A 23151-nucleotide genomic window follows, 5' to 3' on the forward strand; every position below is an offset into this window, starting at 1 on the left:
TGAACCGAGGTGATTCCAAACATTGTTGAATGTAGCAAGAGGCTTACCAGAATTATCAGACAAGTTCCATGGCAAAGTGGGGTTTTGAACTGGGTCTCCCAAATCCTAGTCCAGCACTATTCCATTGACCACAATTCCACATCAGTTCTATGCAATGCCGTGTTTCATAACAAAGCCCTTGCATTGGAACTGTATTCATATTAGCACCTTTTAAGATTTAAGTGTAATGATTTATATGCAATCCTTCAACCATCATTCTTCTGGGCAACAAATAACAATATATAGTCAAACAGTATTAAAGTCTAAGGTAATTATTAAAACCATTTAAGCATAAGCGCAAAATAAATCAGCCATAAAAATCAATTGAATGGTTAAAAGTTTTTCTATAAGTGGAATCCTAATGATAGTGACAGGGAACCCATAAAACTATTTATTGATGTAGCAGATATCCATAATAAAAATGGTTTGTACGTGTAGTAATCTGTTGAGTGGGGCTTTCTTCTATATAGCATTTATTACTTTATTAACTCAGTAGTTGGGATGCTGTAGGCTGATCCTGCACTGAGCAGGGGATTGGCCTAGATGACCTGTATGGCCCCTTCCAACTCTGTGAGTCTATGATTCTAGTCTCAGGAGGACTCGAACATTGGTTATACCTACTCTTAAGTAGGTAAGGAAAGCAAAGAATTAAGACAAGAGATGAACACATGAAGCTACCTTATACTGAACCAGCCCTTATTAGTCCATCAAGATTAGTATTATCTACTCAGATTGGCAGCAGCTTTCCAGAGTCTCAGACTATCTTTCACATCACCTATCGCCTGATCCCTTTAACTAGAGATGCAGAGGATTGAACCTGCATACCAAACAGATGTGCTACCACTGAACCGGAGCCCCTCCCCAAATGATGTGTGTGGTACAAGTGTTTGTAATAGCATAGTAAACATAGCTGTGCCTAAAAAGCCCCCTCATAACATTGCATGTTGCAGAGTATATCCTCAGTGTCTAAGACCAGCAGGCTGTGTGATATCCCTGGATAAAATGCCTCACACTTCAGTGGTAAGAACAATATAAGTGGGGGAAACACAGTTACAAAAGAGTAACTAATTTTCCCTTTGAAAGCTTCATTGTGAAACAGAAAACCAGTATTAGAATTTTTGTTTTATAATGTGTGATGACTTTGTATCATTTCCCAGCAAAATTAAGTTAGGTTCCCATGGCCAGATCTTTTGTGTTACATGCCTCTGCTTCTGCCCTGAAGCAGCAGTCCCCATCCAGTGAATTGAATCCTTTATGTGGTGAAGGAGGGACACATAAAGATCTGCCTTCCCTTCCCCCCCCCCATAGTTTTGAGTTTTTTGGTCACATAATGAATATGATGGTTGCTATGAAGATAAATTAAACAAATAATGGAAGAAGAGAAAGAAATGGTTGAAAGAAGCATTTCTGAATGAGATTCAAGCTGCTGAAGTCAGATTTAAATTTGTTGTTTTGCTGTTATAACCTGTTCCTCTGAAGATTTTGTAAAAAATTGCCATCACTCTTTGATACTATGCTCAAAGTCCCTAACAACAGCATCTTTGGAGCTATGAACATTGATGCCCACTTCTTTTAAGAGGCAAATAACAACAGCCATAGAGGGTGATAGGATTGAACTTCTCTAACTGGTTTAGCCTCCCTAAAGTCAAAGGGGATAGGTTGGCTGAGTGAAAGTTGGCTTGCATGAAAGAGTCGGCTTCTCTCTCACTCAGTCTTTGAAAGGCAAATACCTCGCTCAAGATAATTTTCTGTACATCTGTTTCTGTTTGCTGGTGAACTGGGAATTTGTAGTAGGTCTAGAAGACTTTGGTATCTGCTTTCTTTCTATGGCATGCTGTAGGAGGGTGTCATGTTCCTGGGCCTAGCGAGGCCTGCAAGCCCCAGGGAAGCTTGCTTAGGGTTCCACTGGGAAGAGCCTACATTTACCAGGATCCCCTCTGCCCCTCTGATTGGGTAGCAAGGATTTTGGAGGGAAACAGGCCCAGAGTGGGGTGGGGCCTGGGAAGAGAATATAAAGGCCAAGCCCAGGAAGTGGGTTTCTTTTCCTAGGAGGCAGAGCAGAGGAAGAGCTGCTGCCAGGGTGGGACCCTCACCCTGTGAGGTAGGATGAGTAGGCCCAGGTCTGACTGAGACAGTCAGGGACAGTAAGTTCAGACATGTTAGGGTATTTGGTTATTTTTCCCTTCACCCCTTTTACTGTTTTATGCACCTTGTTTGTTTATATTGCACTGACTTTAAAATAAACCTTTTTGTTGTTGTTCACTCTGCCTGGTCCTCGTGCCTATTATTTGGCCTAAGCTACAGGAGGCCTGAAGGGCTTGGGAGGGAACTCTGGACCTTCTCAAGGGGAACCCTTAACCCAGAGTGGTGGCAATAATTGGTAATATCCCCCTGAGTCATGACAGAGTTTCTGAACTTGCCACAGGGACATGAATAAACAACTGATACACAACAGATGATTGTCAGATTTCATCAGTGATGTAAATCCAGAATTTCTTTTTGAAGTTCTGCCGATGCCTTGAGTGTGAATACAGTATTAGGCAAAGTATGTACTACAGCTGGCCTCATTGCAGTTGTTCAGCAGTAATAAAATGAGATTTCCTGACTGTCAGTTCCACAGTTTTCACCAGTATTCGGTTGACAATGATGCACAATACTAAAGCAAACTGGAATTATCAGATTTGTTCACTAAAATATGTATTTATTTATTAAAAACATTGTATGCTGCTTTTCTGCCCAGTCAGGGCCCACAAGGCAGCAGATATCAAAACATAACAACAACATCATCATCATCATCATCATCATCATCATTATTATTATTATTATTTTAATTGCCCCATCCTGGCTCATGCCAGACTCTGAGCAATGTGGAAAATATACCATAAAAACATCACAGCACATTAAAGCCTCTTGGGGTTGGAGGGGAATTCCAGATGGTATCCTATGGATTGTTTTTGTGCATGTTCTGGACTACCAAGGCATCATATGGGCGGGGGGGGGGGGGCCTTACAAAGAAGCTATAAAGGAGAGAAAGGTAATAACAAAGACACACACACCCCTACAAAAATACAGTTAAAATGGAAAAAAATAATTGAATTAAAGCACTATTACTGATTTTAAGGAATGGTGAGATCGAGTGTTCTATTTATATTTAGAATAGAAATTAAGACAAAAAGGGAAGGGAACTTTTCATTATTCTTTACACGTACATAGTCCAAGTATTGTCCCTTTTACAATAAATTATTCATATGTCTTCACAAAATGGTGTGCAAACTGGTAGGGAGAGAACATATTCATTGACATGCCCCTTGAAAACACCCTACCTTATTGCTCTTCATTATTTTTATAACACTTGTTTGTAGCTCCATCATGTTGTTGCTAGGGTGGTGTGGGCAGGGTGTTCTCTGTTATTACTGTATGATCCAACCAATCTAGTGAATCTTGTCAGATTATGGTGCCCATCAGATTTCATGATCTTGAGAACTTTGCTGAGATTGAGTGAAGCCCTTGCTCTGCTATTGATCTGACAAGGAGCTCATCCTAATTGCCAAGGCAAGGAAACCAACACTTTGTCTCTTTATATTGCTCTGGAATTTCATTACCCAAGACCCTTGCCTCAGCCAACTTTAGTCCTGTTAATTATAGAAGAATGCATATAAATGTGTGTATGTAAAAGAAGAAGCTCTCTACAGACACAAAAGTCACATGGCTTCCACCCTTGGTTGTCTTCAAAAGACTCATGTACAAAAATTTGGTGCAGTTCTATTTGTTGAAGATTGTTTCCAGTGTCTTGTTTCAGTGTTTTCTGACTTGTCATTAGATCATTGTTCTTGTCTTGTAGGAGAGCAAGAAGATATCTTATTTCTAACAAATACCTGTTGGTGAGGATGGAGGTTTTCAGTCTGCATATATTTTTCAGAGTATCAGAAAGGGCATTAAAAGTCCTGGAACCATGAACACATACATCAACCCCAGGGCATGGTATGAAGGCACCTGATTCAGCAACCACACTGAGGTTAAGCAAGCTTGGGTCTCATGAGACTCTAAGACTTTATGTGACTCCATAGACCCTTAGAAATCTGTGGAAGAGAGGATAAATCTAAGAGGGCTGTTGTAATCGTTCAATAGGCTCCCATAAATAGCTCTTTCCAGGTCTTGCTTAGGAATTGTGATAGGAGTAATATTCTGATCACAAAAAGACACTGTTGTGCAGGCTAGCACTGTTTCTTGAGGCTAAGGAACAGCAGTACTGTAACAGATATTTAGCCTCTGTATACACAGAGAATCAAATTACTCATGGATAGAGGGGAAGATTGCCATGGCCAAGAAGGTAGTGGTGGAACATCTGATGCAGATAGCTCCACTGGCTGTGAGGTTTGGGTAATGTACCCCAAATGCCTAGATGGCAGCCACAAAATGACCCTCTCCATCAGGAGAAGGCCAGTGATGGTACTTCAGGGAGAATGCTGCTACATGAAATGTGGAAGGGGTGGATTCCATCTTACAAGAACCACACATACTGGCTGGCTTTTACCATTACTGCCCAGTTGGAAGGCAGCTAATACATAGTTACCATACTACATTTAGGGAGTGGTATTTCCATGATTTGGGCCTCCCATGCCACTAGTATTTCAATTATTCTCATTATGGAAGTTCTTTTAGCCTCCACACTTATGGAAACTATCTGAGGAAGACCAGCTCATGCACCACGCTTTCCCAAACAGTCCCTGTACAAGGATAATCAGAAGGGTAGCAAGAGGTCAATTTCATATATGAGCCAGCCTATTACCGGGAATGGGAAACTGTTCTAATTAGGACAATGTCATGAACTGGTCTTTCTTAAAAGCCAACATGTTCTTAATGAAGGCATTTTATTAGACCTTGCTTTGCTTTTGTACAATTTAAAATTCTTTAGAATTTGTTGTCTCCTGGCACCTTTCAAATTAAATCCATTTGTTAGCAATGTTTTTTTACTTCTTCCTGAGATTCCTTTCTAAAGACCAAAGGCATTGTTTTTGTTTTTAATAACTCATATGTCTTGAATTATGTGCCCAGGTAGATAATGTTTGCAAGTGTCTGAGGTAGAGCATTTTCTTCTTATACTTTTGTTAGTGTTTTCTATGTATGTATATTGAATAGGTTTCTGGAAATTTGGGAAGGCAGCCTGGGAGGGAGGGGGTGGTGCAGAGTCTCTGAAAGGGAGGGACTAGCAAGTGTGTCATCAGCAAATCCATCCTCCGCAGCCATTTTCTCCAGGGAGAACAATACAATCAACACCAGAAATATACTTATTATCACACCAAAGTGCGTACAAACATATATTTTAGTGACAAAGACTTAACAATGTTTAAACATACAGTAATGCTTCCGGGGGGGAGGGGTGGGCTCCCTCTTGGGTATCCTGCCCCCCCAGGGAAAGTGTATGCGCAATACATAGCCTCTCCTTTCCCGGTGTAGTGAACGCCGCGTGGTCACTGTCCGGCTATGCCTGGCAGATGGTCACTGCAATGGCCTCTCCTGCATTACTCCATCCGTGGCAACACCTTCCCGCTGGTCCCCGCCATTTCTCACAGAGTTTGCCACGTCATGGTGCAACCGAATGTCCGGCGGTATAACCGGATGGGCAGGCTGGGCTCACCAGCCTCGCCAGCCAAGAGAAAGAAAACTCTAACATTGAACCTGGGCAGATAGAGTTCGTTAATGTAACACCTACCACCTGGAGGACTCGCTGCCGGCGTCCCGGCTTACTGGGCCATGGCAGATGACCCCAAGGTGAAAGGGTGGAGCCAGTACTGCGCACACTGTGCTTCACCTAAAAATTCCTCCGCGCAGGCCTGAAGGGCATATCCACATCCACAACCCACAACACACCAAGTCCTGCAGCGATGGGCAGGGGGCGAAACGGCAGGTGGAAGATGCCACTGGAAGCCGCAGTCCCGATCCTGCATGTAGGCGGTTCAGGGTATTGGTCGCCTGATGCTGACCCGGAGAGGAAAGCATTTTTCGGCAGCACCCTGAACGACCAAGCAGCCTTATCTAGGGACAGCACTGCTTGCTCCACACGGAGAGGGGCCTAGAAAAGGTGGCCTAAACAAAGCTCGTCTCCCCCACCCCAGTTGGCTAGCCGCGGTCAACGGGCATCCTTACTTGCGGTCAAAAAATAACAACAAAGAAAAGGCATGCACCTGCCTCACAAAGTGTGCAAAGACTAAAGCTTGCGTGTTGGAACATCAGAACCATGCTTGACACAGTAGACAGTGGTCACCCTGAACGACGCTCTGCTCTAGTTGCCCACGAACTTCTCAGGTTGAATATTGACATACCAGCTCTCAGCGAGGTCCGTTTCCCTGAGGAAGGTAGTCTTCAAGAACATGGTCCTGGCTATACCCTCTACTGGTCGGGTAAGTCAAAGGCTGAGAGCCGCCTTTCTGGTGTTGGCTTCATGGTCAGGAACTCCATTGCCTCTAAACTCAAAAACCTGCCAACAGGTCACTCAGATCGCATCCTGTCCATGCGCCTTCCACTTCAAAACAAGCAGCATGCAACACTCTTCAGTGTGTATGCCCCAACCCTTTAAGCAGATCCTGCAGAAAAGAACAAGTTCTGTGCTGATCTACGCAACCTCGTACGGAAGACCCCTACAGAGGACAAGGTGATCATCCTTGGCGACTTCAATGCCAGAGTAGGTAAAGACTCGGAAGCCTGGAAAGGAGTACTTGGCAAACACGGCATTGGCAACTGCAATGATAACGGGCGCCTCCTGCTAGAATTCTGCACGGAGCACCAGCTCACCATCACCAATACTATCTTTCAGCAGAAGAACAGCCTGAAGACAACCTGGATGCACCCACGGTCCAAGCACTGGCACCTTATCGACTACATTCTGGTGCGCCAGAGAGACCTTCGAGATGTCTTACACACCCGAGTAATGCCCAGTGCGGAATGTCATATGGATCATCGTCTTGTACACTGCAATCTCCGTCTTCACTTTAAACCCACACCCAGGAGAGGAGGTATCCCTCGAAGGCAGCCTTCAGTCAGCCGAAGTTAAAGCTGCCTTCCAGGCAAAACTCCAGTCAAGAATTGAGGACCCCAGTTGCCCCACAGACCCTTCTCCAGAAGCACTCTGGGAACACCTAAAAACTACCATCCTGTTGATCTCTGAAGAAGTCCTCGGGTTCTCCACAAGGAAGAACAAGGACTGGTTTGATGAGAACAATCAAGAGATCCAAGAATTACTAGCGAAAAAGAGATCTGCCTACCAAGCACATCTTGCTCAGTCCTCCTGTCCCGGGAAAAAAGCAATCTTTCGCGCTGCATGTAGCAACCTCCAGCGCAAGCTTCGAGACATTCAGAACGAGTGGTGGACCAAGCTTGCAGAGAGAACCCAGCTGTGTGCAGACACTGGTGATTTAAGAGGGTTCTACGAAGCCCTGAAGGCAGTATATGGCCCATCATATCAGGCTCAGAGTCCCTTGCATAGTGCAGACGGCCAAGTGCTCCTCACAGACAAAGCATCCATACTGAACCGGTGGTCGGAGTATTTTCAGGTTCTCTTCAGTGCCAACTGCATAGTTCAAGATTCAGCAATCCACCTCACCCCACTTCAACCATTGAAAACAAAGTTGGATGAGATCCCCACCCTAGAAGAGACTGTTAAAGCCATCAAGCAACTGAAAAGTGGCAAGGCAGCGGGAGTTGATGGAATCCCACCAGAGATCTGGAAGCATGGGGGCACAGTACTACATAGCACACTTCACAAAGTACTTGTCACCTGCTGGGAACAAGGCAAACTACCACAGGACTTTCGCGATGCAATCATCATTACTCTACACAAGAACAAAGGGGAAAAGTCAGACTGCTCCAACTACCGGGGGATAACCCTGCTCTCCATCGCAGGCAAAATCCTTTCCAGAATACTCCTGAACAGACTGGTGCCCACTATTGCAGAAGAACTCCTCCCAGAGAGCCAGTGCGGCTTCAGAGCTAACAGGAGCACCACTGACATGGTATTTGTTCTCAGGCAGCTCCAAGAGAAATGCAGGGAACAGAACAAGGGTCTATATGTGACTTTTGTCGACCTTACCAAAGCTTTCGATACTGTTAGCAGGAAAGGCCTGTGGCAAATCTTGGAACGTTTAGGATGTCCCCCAAGGTTCCTCAGCATGATCATCCAGCTACATGAAGACTAGCGAGGCCAAGTCAGACACTGCAATGACCTCTCGGAGCCCTTCCCAATAGGCACAGGTGTAAAGCAAGGCTGCGTTCTCGCGCCAACTCTCTTTACAATCTTCTTTAGCATGATGCTTCAAAGAGCCGCAGTAGATCTAGATGATGACGATGGTGTCTACATCCGCTATCGCACCGATGGCAGCCTGTTCAACCTGAGGCGACTAAAGGCTCACTCCAAGACAATGGAAAAACTCATCCGAGAACTACTGTTTGCTGATGACGCTGCACTCGTCTCCCACTCGGTATCAGCTCTGCAGCATATGACGTCCTGCTTTGCAGAGGCTGCCAAGATATTCGGCCTAGGAGTTAGTCTGAAGAAGACAGAAGTTCTCCACCAGCCTGCACCCCAGGAAGATTATCACCCTTCCTGCATCACTGTGGGTGAATCAGTTCTGAAGACAGTCCAGCAGTTCAGCTACCTGGGGTGCATCATCTCCTCAGATGATGTCCCACATTGGTCTTGTCAGCCACCAGCGAGCCTGCAGCAGACGTGGACTACTGCACCCTTCTTAAATCTTCGTTCACAAAGTCAAGCCGAGAGAGAGATTGAATAGGGATGGGCATGAACCTGGGTCATGGTTCATGAGCTGAGGTCCATACAGTCTTGCCTAAGCAGCCCTCCATGTGGTTTTCAGAAATTCAGGTGTCTTGTGATGGGGCATGTCAGTAATGTCTATGGCAGAAATTGTGTGGATCAGTTATGACTGTCAAAGTGACTGAGAGATGGGGATGGACTTCTGCAGCCCTGGAAGCACCAATAGTGGCCCTTCAAAGCTTGACAAACAGTGACAGTGTGATAGACTGCACTTTTAAGAAGCTCAGAAGTTCTTTACAAACAGCTGAAGGACTGTGAAGGGTTAATTCTTCACACATACTAGAGACCTTGAGTGACTGGCTATTCCAAGCAATCTGATTCATTAGCATCAGCTGAGTAATTCACATTGGGGCCAAAAATCCTAACTATAAATACAAAATGAAATATAAATATAAAATAAAAATCCTAACTATAAATACAAGTTGATTGGGTGTGAACTGGCAGAGACTGACCAAGAGAGAGATCTTGGGGTCGTGGTAGATAACTCACTGAAAACATTGAGACAGTGTGTGACTGCAATAAAAAAGGCCAACACTGTGCTGGGGATTATTAGGATGGGAATTGAAAACAAATCAGCCAGTATCATAATGCCCCTGTATAAATCGATGGTGTGGAATCATTTCGAGTACTGTGTACAATTCTGGTCACCACACCTCAAAAAAGATATAACATTGGGAAAAGTGCAGAAAAGGGCAACTAGAATGATTAAACGGTTGAAACACTTTCCATATGAAGAAAGGTTAAAGCACTTATTGCTCTTTAGCTTGGAGAAATGATAGAGGTTTGCAAGATTATGCATGGGATAGAAAAGATAGAGAAAGTGCTTCTTTACTTAAAGGGTAATTAACACATCGAATTCACTGCCACAAGAGGTGGTGGCAGCTACAAACAGACAGCTTCAAGAGGGGATTGGATAAACATATGGAGCAGAGGTGCATCTGTGGCTATTAGCCACAAGGTATAGATGGTACTTTCTGTCAGGATGCTTAGTATTCTTGATGCCTTGTGGGGGAACAGTGGGAGGGCTTCTAGTGTCCTGGACCCACTGGTGGACCTCCTGATGGCACCTGGGTTTTTTGGCCACTGTATGACAGAGTGTTGAACTGGAGGGGCCACTGGCCTGATCCAACATGGCTTCTCTTATGTTCTTAGAATGGAAAAAAAGGCTCCTCCATATATAGACCACTGTTCTGTTGATGAATCTGTGAAATTGTCTTCATAGCAACATTTGCCTCTTCAGAAAACAAGCAGAATATATTTACTCCCCTGCTCACATGGCCCTGCACCGACATGAGAGTTCCTTCAATCTGTCAGTATAGTGCTATTCCACGTCAACTGTGAAAACAGGAACAACATAGTTGGTTATAACAACCAGGAGAGGGAATCCACTGGATGAGAAAGACTCATCTGGATTGGTCCCATCCCCATGTAGTTCCTGCATTATATACTCTGTGGTGATGGCTTGTGCCATGGGGAGGCATCTTCCACTCTGTGATGAGACAAGTTTGAACATATCCATTGTTCTTCATAAATTAAACCAGATCTGCAGCTAGGAATCAAGATCCACTGTCAAATCCTGACTGTTTGTATCCTTTATTTTGTGGAAGTATTCTCCAGTTACAGATAGCATCACAGCTAGCAGCCTGGCAACTTTTTCTCTTCATTTTTTTAAACTAAGGCTTTTAGCAGATTTTATTTTATTGTTTCTCTGTTCACTGCTTACATTTTTAGGGATACCAGCCTCTAGGTGGGGCCTTGGGATTACGCAGAATTACAGCTCATCTACAGAAATCAGTCCCCCTGGATAAAATGGATACTTTGGAGGGTGGACTCTATTGCATTTTACCCCTCTGAGGTCCATGTCTTCCCCAAGCGCCACCTCCAAATTTCCAGGAGTTCCCCAAGCTTACTAACAAAAATCTTCTAACAAAAATCTGTAATCTTTCATTGAAATCTGCCTCCATTCCTGAGGACTGGAAGGTAGCAAATGTCACCCCCATCTTTAAAAAAGGTTCCAGAGGAGATCCGGGAAATTACAGGCCAGTCAGTCTGACTTCAATACCGGGAAAGTTGGTAGAAACCATTATCAAGGACAGAATGAGTAGGCACATTGATGAACACGGGTTATTGAGGAAGACTCAGCATGGGTTCTGCAAGGGAAGATCTTGCCTCACTAACCTGTTGCATTTCTTTGAGGGGGTGAACAAACATGTGGACAAAGGAGACCCGATAGATGTTGTTTACCTTGACTTCCAGAAAGCTTTTGATAAAGTTCCTCATCAAAGGCTCCTTAGAAAGCTTGAGAATCATGGAGTAAAAGGACAGGTCCTCTTGTGGATCAAAAACTGGCTGAGTAATAGGAAGCAGAGAGAGAGTATAAATGGGCAGTCTTCGCAGTGGAGGACGGTAAGCAGTGGGGTGCCACAGGGCTTGGTACTGGGTCCCATGCTCTTTAACTTGTTCATAAATGATTTAGAGTTGGGAGTGAGCAGTGAAGTGGCCAAGTTTGCGGATGACACTAAATTGTTCAGGGTGGTGAGAACCAGAGAGGATTGTGAGGAACTCCAAAGGGATCTGTTGAGGCTGGGTGAGTGGGCGTCAACGTGGCAGATGCGGTTCAATGTGGCCAAGTGCAAAGTAATGCACATTGGGGCTAAGAATCCCAGCTACAAATACAAGTTGATGGGGTGTGAACTGGCAGAGACTGATCAAGAGAGAGATCTTGGGGTCATGATAGGTAACTCACTGAAAGTGTCAAGACAGTGTGCGTTTGCAATAAAAAAGGCCAATGCCATGCTGGGAATTATTAGGAAGGGAATTGAAAACAAATCAGCCAGTATCATAATGCCCCTGTATAAATCGATGGTGCGGTCTCATTTGGAGTACTGTGTGCAGTTCTGGTCGCCGCACCTCAAAAAGGATATTATAGCTTTAGAGAAGGTGCAGAGAAGGGCAACTAGAATGATTAAAGGGCTGGAGCACTTTCCCTATGAAGAAAGGTTGAAACGCTTGGGACTCTTTAGCTTGGAGAAACGTCGACTGCGGGGTGACATGATAGAGGTTTACAAGATAATGCATGGAATGGAGAAAGTAGAGAAAGAAGTACTTTTCTCCCTTTCTCACAATACAAGAACTCGTGGGCATTCGATGAAATTGCTGAGCAGACAGGTTAAAACGGATAAAAGGAAGTACTTCTTCACCCAAAGGGTGATTAACATGTGGAATTCACTGCCACAGGAGGTGGTGGCGGCCACAAGTATAGCCACCTTCAAGAGGGGTTTAGATAAAAATATGGAGCAGAGGTCCATCAGTGGCTATTAGCCACAGTGTATGTGTGTATATAACATTTTTTGCCACTGTGTGACACAGAGTGTTGGACTTGATGGGCCGTTGGCCTGATCCAACATGGCTTCTCTTATGTTCTTATGTTCCTCATTCCCTGACAACAGCCATGGAGAACCTAGCCACCCTAACTGTACTGTTAGAATTGGATGTTTTCTTCTTTAGACTGTAGCTGGCTATTCTTATCTTGGACACCTTTGGAAATTTTCATTGAAAGAGCAGCTAAGAAATATATAAGTAAATTACATTAGAATTAAATCAAATCAAATCAAGCCACTGATTGATGTTGGCCAGCAGGGCCATTTCTATCTGCTGTGCTCTCTGAGGGTTAAGGCTGTGGGCTGCTAGGCAAGTGGCTGCCAGACTTCCAGTGTCTCAAAACATAATAGGACTATGTTTGATATCCAAATGCTGTGAGTGTGCTCTCAGTGAATGTGGTTGAAATTGTTATGATTCACAAGGGGCCAAGAAACCCATTCATGCTATAAAACATTTCACAGTATCTGGTTTGAAGAGTAAATTGAAACTGCAAAATTGTAATTTTGTTGTTATTAAATGATCCAGCCTATGCTGATAATGATTTTTTCTAATTTATTACAAATTATTAGCATCTGAATTTGTTGGAAAGCTTATATGGCATTGTAACAGTCCTATGGAAATGGGTTTTGTATATTTTGATTTATTCTTCTAAATTAATGTTTAGTCTGCCTGGTTAGCATTAATGATGGTGAAATGAAGCACATTGGCCAAGCACTGAAAACCACAACTGCTGTGCTGGGCTGATAGTCTTTTTGTTTTGTTTTGTTTTTTGGGGGGGATCATTTGTAATCAAGATCAAGACCCTTACAAAATACAGCAAAAGGATTTTAGTGTCATTCAGCAGTATTTAAATTGGTATTTAACTTGGTACAGTTTTACAGTAAATGATTTTTTGGTTTTCCCCCCTAAGGTTCAACATCGATGGTGTGAACTTGTTGTTAAAAACAAATATATTGCAGGGTATGGTGATGTTGAGAAATTCCTCAAGGAACACCAGGTCAGTATTGTTTACTAATGTTTGTCATAGAATAATGTATAGATATTGCCATTGCTCATAAACATTTCACCAACATGCATCTCATAAAGTTCATGCTGGTAACATGATTTAAATATTTTAAAATTGCTAATAGAGGGCAGGAGCCAAATATTAGTTTGGTTAATTCAAATCTTTTCTTATCTTTGCCGTTTTTAGCCATGTGCATCTCTCTACTCTTCCTGTTTCTAGCCCATTTTCCTCCTTCTCTGTTCATCTCATCCTCATTGCTTTGAAGTCTGATTCAGTTCCCCACCACCATTTTTATTCATTTATTTTATGTATACTCTGCTTTCCTTTCTCAGTGGGGACTAAGGTGCACAGTTTTTAAAAATAAAATTCAGGTCCATTGGACCTAAATCAGCATTCGTGAATTTTCCTGAATCCCAGTATCAATATTATATTGAGATTTGGGTAAATATTCAGGAAACTCGAATTATTTGCTCCCATTATACCTTATGGGAACCATCCCCATAGGGTATAATGAGAATTTCACTTGGTGACATGACTCAGCGAGTGAAGAGAAGGTATTTTCACCCACTGAGTCATGCCACCGCTAAAGTGAGACTCAGGGAGTGGACTGAAGGCTTTTAAAGAGACAGCAGTTCTTTAAATGCCTTGTAGCTGCACCAAATAAAAGTCATATATTATCAGCTTTTATTTAGGCGTGTCTATTTCATTAGCTGAATCAGATTGTCTAAGCTGTATTTGGCTGAAGAAATACCTCAAAAATACTAATAAGGTATTTTGGGGGGTATTTGGCTTGATATATGCTGAATGCACACCCCTAGTAGTGAGCCAAAGAAGGTCACAACCTTTTAAATATCATTCTCCACCAAGCTCTTTATTTGTTGCACTTGAAATTAATCATATTTATATTTCAACTTTTCAGCAGTTTTCAGTTCTATTTTGCCACTTTGTATTTTTAATAGTTGATTATATGACAACCACTTTTCTTTGCCTATCTCAGCTGTTATTTTTATTACTTCAGCTGGCACTATCCATAACCGTCTTCTCTCATCTCCATATTTCTTGTATTTAATCCATGTATTTAGCAAATTATTTCTTATATAATGGTGAGAGAAAAAACGACCCATCTTTTTCCATAATACAAATACGCGTGCCAGCCACATTTATTTCCGTGACCTTCCAACACCTAAAGTTTTTTGTTTAACTATGTTATCCATTCTATCATCCACACTAAACAAACTGCTTCCTGATATAATTTTAAATTCAGCAGTTGAAACCCACCTCTTTCTTTTGCATCCGTCAAAATTTTCATTTTAATCCTTGGTTTCTTCCCAGCCCCCACAAATTCTGAGATTTTCCTTTGCCATTTATCAAATTGTTTGCCATCCTTCACAATCGGAATAGTTTGAAACAAATACATTATTCTTGGTAAGATATTCATTTTGATTGCAGCTATTCTACCCAACAATGACAAATTAAGCTTATTCCATTTTAACATGTCTTCATCCATTTTACGCCATAACTTCTCATAATTATTTTTAAACAGATCAATATTCTTCATTGTTATCTCCACCCCTAGGTATTTTACCTTACAGGTGACTTCACAACCCCGTTAGTCTCTGTAATTCTTGTTGCTTGTTCATCCACATATTTTTACACAGAATTTTTGATTTTTCTCTATTAATACAAAGTCCCGCCAACTCCCCATACTCTTGTATTTTAGCTAGCAGCAAAGGTGTAACTTGTATGGGGTTTTCATTTATAAACATTATATCATCAGCAAAAGCTCTATATTTATAAGTAAATCCTTTTATTTTTAATCCTTCTATTTCTTTTTCTTCTTGGATCTGCATCAATAATATTTCAAGAGTCATTATAAACAACAATGGTGAAAGCGGACAGCCTTGTCTAGTACCTTTGCTAATTTTCATATCTTCTTTATACACAACCTTGCACTTTGTTCAGAATATATTGATTTTATCATTCTTATAAAGTTTTCACCCAGCTCCATTTTTTCCATTACTGCAAACATAAAGTCCCAATTTAAATTATCAAATGCTTTCTCTGCATCTGCAAAGAATAATGCTACTTCTTTTTCTGGATGTCTTTCATAATATTCTACACTATTTACAACAGTTCTAATATTGTCTCTTATTTGTCTTTTGGGAAGAAACCCTGCTTGATCTTCCTTTATAAAGTTTATCAAATGTTGTTTAAGCCGTTCTGCCAAGATTCTTGTAAATATTTTATAGTAATTATTTAATAGCGAAATTGGTCTATAATTTTTTACGTTCGTGACATCTCTCTTCCTTAGGTATCAACGCAATAACAGCTTCTTTCCATGTGTTTGGTACTTTCCCTTTTATTCTTATCGTATTCATCAACTTCTGCAGTTTTGGTATTAACTCATCTTTAAAAGTTTTAAAATATTTAGCTGTATATCCATCAGGCCCAGGTGCTTTTCTATTCTTCATTGCGTTAATTGCTGCTTCAATTTCTATTTTTTCAATTGGGTCATTCAAAACGTTTCGCATATTTTCAGTTAAGGGCTCTATTTTTATCTTTTGTAAATGCTCATCCATCTTCTCTTTCTTTATTTTAACACCTTTAAACAATTTGGCATAGTACTTAAAAAATTCTCTTTTTATTCCCTCTTGAGTAACCACTTCTCTTCCATTTACCACAATTCTGTTAATAATTCTATTTTCTCTCTTTTTCTTCAATTGCCAAGCCAAATACTTTCCCGGTTTATTTTCTCCCTCAAAGAATTTCTGCTGAAGTCTCTTCAAACTCCATTCCACTTCTTTATTTAACAAATATCTCAATTGGATTTGTAATATTGTAATTTCCCTTAAAATTTTCTTTTTCCCTGGCCTTCTTCTCAACTCCCCTTCCTTTTTCTTTATTTCATTTTGAATGTCCAACAACTGTTTTTCTTTTACTCTCTTATCTTTATTATTCAAAGTAATCAACATTCCTCTCATTACTGCTTTATAGGCATCCCAGACCACCTGAAAGTCAATATACTCTTTCTCATTCACTTGGAAAAAAGCTTTCGTTTCATTTTCTAGGTATGTCACTGTTTCTTTATTCTGTAGCAAATCTTCATTCAATCTCCATCTTCTCACCTTCTTAGACAATTTTGTAATTCACATTATTGGGTTATGATCAGCACCAATTTTAGGTAAAATCTCTATTTTCCTTGTTATAAGACCTAAATCTTTAGTTCCCCACAACATGTCAATTCTAGAAAAAGTTTTGTGTCTTGCAGAAAAGAAAGTATAGTCCCGAACTTCAGGGTTAAATTTCCTCCATATATCTTCCAGATTTTCTTGTTTAACCAGTTCAAAAAAAGACTTTGGCAATTTTCCTTTTTTACTATTGTTTTTTTCCCCTCCTGACCTGTCCAATGAGTTCTTAATTGTTCCATTAACATCTCCCATTATCAAAACTTGGTCATAGGTCAGTTCATCAAGCTGTTGTATAATGTCTTTTAAAAAAGCATCCTTTGCGCCATTAGGCGCATACAATCCCAATAACAACATGGTTTTTTTTTTTCATTTAATATTGTCTACTGCTACAAATCTTCCATCTTTATCTTTAAACACTAATTTTGGCTCCAATTCTTGTTTAATATAAAAACCACTCCCCTTTTCTTCTGTTCAGCCAATGAAAAAAAATCCACTCCCAATTGTTTGTTCCATAAAAATTTATAATCCTTTTGTTTGATATGCACTTCTTGCAAACAAATTATAATACAGTTTTGTTTCTTAATCCAATGAAATGTTGCCCTTCTTTTTTGTGGAGAATTTAGTCCATTTACATTCAAGACAATAATTTGTAATCCATCATGGTGCAAATTCTATATTTTCTTCAAAAAATCTACGCATATCCTGTGCATTTGTAATTGTGATTCTTTTCCTCTGGAGTTCAAAGCTCAAGCCTTCAGGTATTATCCATCTAAACCTCATTCCATTGTCTCTCAATTTTTCTGTTAACTTTTTATATGTTCTTCTATCATTTATCACTTGCCTTGGCAGCTCTCACTCTACTGCCTCCCACTATCAATGTCTTTTCAAAGTTTTTACTTATAATCCTTCCCACTATTTCCTTTGTCATATATCTTATGACAACATCTCTTGGTAAGTTATTTTTCTTGGCATAAAGTGAGTTCACTCTATACATATAGTCATACATGTTTTTAGACTCTTCAGGGTTTTCCTCTAAAAATTCTGCAATTATTTTTATTATATATTCTTTTAAATCACCATCCTCCTTCTCAGGTACTCCTCTCAGACGTATCTGAGTCTCCATCAATTTGCAGTCATGGATTGTCACTTTTTCTTGCATTTTTAACAAGGTGGAATCATATACTTTCATTCTGGCTTCTACCTCCTGCACTTTCTTAGATGTTTCCTAAGTTTCCTTTCTGAGATCTTCCATATCTTTTTTAATCTCTGCAATAATTTCTTTTTTCGATTCATTTATCATCTCTCTTACCCCTTTCATCATTCTGGCCTCCATTGCCTCCAATTGGTCCTGCATTTTTTCCAATGAAGTAGCCCTTGTACGGAGCTGCTTGTGTTTAAAAAACAGCGAAAATTTGGACCTCACCAATTTCCAATTCGACTATCAGATTCAAAAAAGTAGGCCTTGCCCTTTATAACAAGTCCAAAAGTCAAGATATTTATTTTTAAAGTTTTTAAATCTTCCAAAATGGCGGTCGCAACTTTTTACTGCTCCTTACAATTTTTCCCCTTTTAAAAACATCCAAGGTCCACACAAATAATATGACCAATAAAATTTATCTTCTTACCATCTTCTCAGTTAACTCCAATAATTTTTAATGTCCCGAATTCTTTAAAAACATTGTTTTTATTTTGACCTCCCAGCAATGGCCGCCGATGTTTCTCAATGTTAGTAAATTCCTAGAGTAGGTTTTCCTTCCTCTACTTCCTGCTTTTGTTGCCACGAAGTCTCATTCACACTGGTAAGGAGATCTCACGATACTTGACGTACTTCCTGTCTTGCTTGAATGTGCTGCAGGTCTGTGACGATGGTGCTCTTTTTTCAAAACCGCAAGTAGACTAAACAATAAATTCCTTTCCACTTTTTAGCACTTTTTAACACTGTCTTTTAAATTTATAAAGTCCAAATTTCACCTCTTCCTCCCCTCTTCTTACAGACTTTCTAGATTTTCCTTTCTCACCTTTTAAATTTATTCCATTAAGCTGTAAATAGTTCCGGAAAGAAGATAGTAATTTGTACCTTCTCTTCCAATTATCCAAGTTCCCACCGGTCTTGCAAAGCTTTAGATGTTTAGCAATGTCCAAGAAGGTTAGGATCCTGTCGAGCTTATGTCAAATAAATGACTCTGAAAACTTCTGCAGATGATGAAAATGCAACTCTTCCCAGAGACCCTTCAAAGGAGCCCCCCCCCCCCCCGGGACTCCCTTTTAGCCAAGGTAAATCTCCTCAAAGTTTCCTGTGCATATTTTGGACTAATCTCTGACTGAGAAAAGTAGGCAGTAGGCATTAAATTGCCTTCCGCTACCCTGAACAGAAGTTCTAGCCTGCTCCCGTTATGAGAAGCAGCTCAGCTCAACATTTTCCTTCCCCGGAAGTCAGAGTCCTGGGTGCTGTTGAAAGCGCCTCAGGATTCCCTTTCGGGAGAGGGATTCTGATTCCGGGCTGGTGCCTTTAACTGATGATACTGTTGGTGATGCTAATGCCGTCTCTCCACCAGATGACCTTAAGCTATATTCAGAACAACTAGTTCGTACGGTGAAGGCATTGAAGATTGAATACACACCTCCGGAGCAATGGGAGGATGATCCAGTTATGGACATTCTGGTTAATACTGTGCCGTGTCCAATTGCATTTCTGGAATGGCAGGCAGTCAGATATGCTCTCTCTTTCTTCGCAGGCCATCTCCATCAAAAGACTATATGTTGGTGTCTACAGACAACATCACCAAGTTTTATGTGAACAACATTATCACCAAGTTTTATGTGAACGCTTCCCTGCGTTTCTGCAGGGAAGCCCAGTTGCTTTGAGAATTTGGAATACACAACCAGACACATTTGGTAGCTGTTCATGTGCCAGGGAAATCCAACACAATCGCAGACCATCTCCGCAGGACCCCACACACTTTCCACGATTGGTCATTGAATCAGGACTACCTATTTCCAATATTCCAACAATGGGCATACCAGTGCTACACCTCTTTGCATCACACACAAATGCAAAGTGTGTAAAGTATCGCTCCAGGAGACAGGACAGCGACAACTCCCTAGGGGATGCTTTCCTCCAGTCCTGGTCTTCTTTATGCATTCTCTTCATTTCCTCTCCTTCCCAGAGTGTTCAACAAACTGAGGACAGACAAGGCCACCTGTATCCTCATCGCACCTTTGTGGCCACGGAGACTTTGGTTTTCTCAACTATGGGCTCTGTCCCAGAGCAGGAAGATCCCCTTACCCAACAACCCAGATTTATTATCAAAAGGGTCATCTCCGTTGACATTCATCAAACACTACACTATAGACACTGATTCCAGGAATGACGCAGCTGTAGGGAGAGCAGTCCTTTGTTCCTTGTTCCGATAAGCAACCCACACCCTCCTCCTGGTTGGGGCAAACGAGCTTGCTAATCTCCTATGTGGGATTGCACTGAAGACAAGCTGATGAAAACATAGATGCACTTACCTGTAATTTATGTTCATCAAGTGTCTTCAATGCAAGCACACATCCCTCCCTCCTTCCCCGCTGTGGGCTTGGGGCCTGGGGCCTCTCCTACGGCAGTGATTAAGGATTGAGGGATTTTGCTCCCTCCCACTCATCAGGTGACCATCTGGGTGCCAGAATAAACTGCTCCCCTTACGAGGGGAGGGGGAGCACACTCTTATCAAGTTCTAGAAGCAATAAAGCTGGACTTCCTGCTGCCAAAAGTGGACAGAAGGGAGTTTTCCATCCAGTTCTCCTAGTCACTTCCAAGGAGAATGGACCTTCACAATGTGCCATTCTAAGTATAAACATTCACATTCCACTGGACTCAAACTTTGCCCCCAGAATGGTTCCATTCTCCTGTCTTTGCATTTCGAGGACAATTTAACAACATTGTAGCCTAGAATGGCAGCCATTTCTAGTACTCTTAAGATGCTATACCTACCCCAGTACAAAAACACCAGGGATTTTTATAAGAATTGTTGCTGACATCCCCCCCCCCCAGATATTCCTTCCCTCCCCATTTACAGCTAAAATAGGGACACATGGTTACTTAAGTAACACTGCAGTATGTTTTTTCCCCCCATCACATACAATCTTCCATGTGCTCTCAATTTAGAGATTACTTTATATATGGAAAAACACCCAGAGTTCTTATAGAATGTTAACATCAGGACATCAGATATGACATACAAGAATATAACTTATACATACAGCTGGCTATGGGGACTAGCTGCCTACAGTAACATCTATGCCAATTCTAAGTCTTCTCTGTCAATACTATGTCAGACTGAAAAGCATCATATTTAGGAAATGGTTTGTAACATATACAGATTTATACATTTATACATATTTTTATGCTCCTTGAGGAAAAGAATTTCTGACACCAAAACTGCAGATAACTTTTATTCTAATCTTATTCAAATAACTGCAATTTGTGAAATGATTATATGAGAAATCAAAGTAGTCCCTTGTGCTTTGTAGTCTTGAAAGACTTGTTTTTTCAGAAGTCTGAAGAACATGCAAATGTGACCATTTAACATTGCGGATTAGAGAACCACTACTGTTTACTGAATTTTAGATGTTTGCATTTTAGAGAAATGACCATGAAATACTCCCATCAGAATTTTCAATGATGATCTTTATTCCTTATTTTGGCAGTAGGTTGCAGGAAGCTTACCTTTGGAAAATAGTATTTGTTATATTTTAATCTCACTCATGCTGTTTGTGAATTGCTGTTATACTGTAGCTAGTGCAGTTTGCAGATGAAGAACTCAGCTTTTGCCTTGTCTGATCAAACCAGATATCCAGACAGTATGGGTTTCCCTGCAGTAATGAGCCAAATACACAAAATGATCAAGGAGGGAATTACAAAGCTGACAGCACTATTTTGTCTCTTCTTTATATCTTGCAACTATAGATGCATTATCTCTGTATATGAGCCGCCCTGAGCCTGCCCCGGCGGGGAGGGCAGGATATAAATAAAAAGTATTATTATTATTATTATTATTATTATATGGAGTTTTCATTTGTAGCTCTAACAGCCATTAGACCTATCACCCATAATTTCCCCCATTATTAAATCATCTACAGTAGTATAATCACTGAATTCCTTAATTTTATTGTGGATTTTATGCTAATAATTTTTATTAGTTGACCTCAAATTGCATTGTTTTACAAAGCCATTCATCTCTTTTCCCCTACAGTTCATTTTGGTGGATATCTGTATCAGAAGGGTTTTTCCCCCTAAACTACAAAAATCCTTCAACTTCTTAAGCCTGTCTTTATAGGGAAAATATTGCATCTTCCTTGATATTTCAGTTTTTTTTTTCTTTTTCATATTTTAAATGTGGCCATATCATTGATTCATTTCTGAATATTATGTGCTTTCTTTCAGTTACATAGTGATGGTGCAATCCTGTATAGAGTTATTCCATTGAAATAAATGGACTTAGACGAGAGTAACTCAATGTACAATTGCGCTGTTCCTAAGAACACTTACCTGTGAGCAAGCCCCACTGAATAAAATGGGACTGAACATGTATAGGGTTGCACTGTTAAACTCCTATACTATGAACACATAATGAAAATAAGGCCCAATTTATTTAGTGGAACGCTCCAATTTTCGCTCGAGGAGAGAGAAATACTGTCAAGTAGCAAACTGACGAGAACAAAGTCCAGTATCACCTTTAAGATCAACAAAGTTTTATTTAAGAGAAGACCGATGCCTGGCTTTCCTAACCGCTGGTTTCCTGAGCATGTTGGGGCAACAGGGACAAGAGTTGCACCACTCTCCACAGGCTGTTCCTCCCCCCCCCCCACTTCCATCTCCTGGGCCAAAAATGGTTAGCTTTATTCAGATTTCTGCATGGAAATGAGTCCGTTTTCAAGAAAATATGGTGTCTACAGGAATATAGGATATTTAAAAGAAAAGGCTGCTCCTGATGCTATCAGTGAGCCTTACAAATAAAGGGTTCATTTCAAAAGATTGTGGAGTGAGAGTATGTATAACTTTTTGAAAGAGAGGTAGGGCTCTGTTCTGCAGCCTGGAAGATTACAGGGAACACTTTCTGTGTTGTATATAACTTTCAGTAGAATAATACTATTTTATTTTAGTGTAAAATGTTGTGACTGGGCAACAAAGATTTTAATAATAATTCTGTGGAACATAAGACAGCACTCAAACCCTTTTTCTTGCATAATGCATTGATGTTTTCCCAAGAGATGCTTATTGCATTGATTCTGGATAATGTATTTTAAAAGACCTACAAAGAATTAAAGCCTTGTATGTATGAAACAATTTACTGTTTTTTTTTAAAAAAATAACATGATTAGACACAGTTATTCTTGTCCTGAAACCATCAAACTTAAATTGATTGTGTTATAGTATGATCATTTTGTTCCTCTTGCAGGCAATGGGTGTCTACTTGTATGGAGAATTAATGGTGAATGAGGATGCAAAACAGCAAGAACTTGCATATAAAACTTTTGCTGCAGTCCGGGATCAAATGGATGTGTCCTCTGCTAAAATAGTGACAGAGATGTTATTTTGATGAGGTGACTTTTTCCATATAGATAAACCTCAGGCTGTGTTTGAGGGAGCAATATACTGAACCTGTATGTGGATGAACAAATAAGTTTGTCAAAACCAAAGTCATAATAAAGTTGTCATAAACACA

General features: G+C 40.8%; 1 protein-coding gene across 1 annotated transcript in view; it reads left to right on the forward strand.

Annotated features, from left to right (window-relative positions):
• The window catches only part of AOPEP (aminopeptidase O (putative)), a 392059-nt gene extending 368908 nt beyond the window's left edge, over window positions 1–23151 (forward strand). Inside the window, exons 15-16 of the mRNA XM_060235458.1 lie at window positions 13158–13244; window positions 22885–23151. Coding sequence (XP_060091441.1) covers window positions 13158–13244; window positions 22885–23025 — 228 coding nt within the window. The 3' untranslated portion in view covers window positions 23026–23151. The remainder of the gene's footprint in view (window positions 1–13157; window positions 13245–22884) is intronic.

This window comes from Heteronotia binoei, chromosome 4 (assembly GCF_032191835.1).
Source record: "Heteronotia binoei isolate CCM8104 ecotype False Entrance Well chromosome 4, APGP_CSIRO_Hbin_v1, whole genome shotgun sequence".
NCBI classification, from domain to species: domain Eukaryota; kingdom Metazoa; phylum Chordata; class Lepidosauria; order Squamata; family Gekkonidae; genus Heteronotia; species Heteronotia binoei.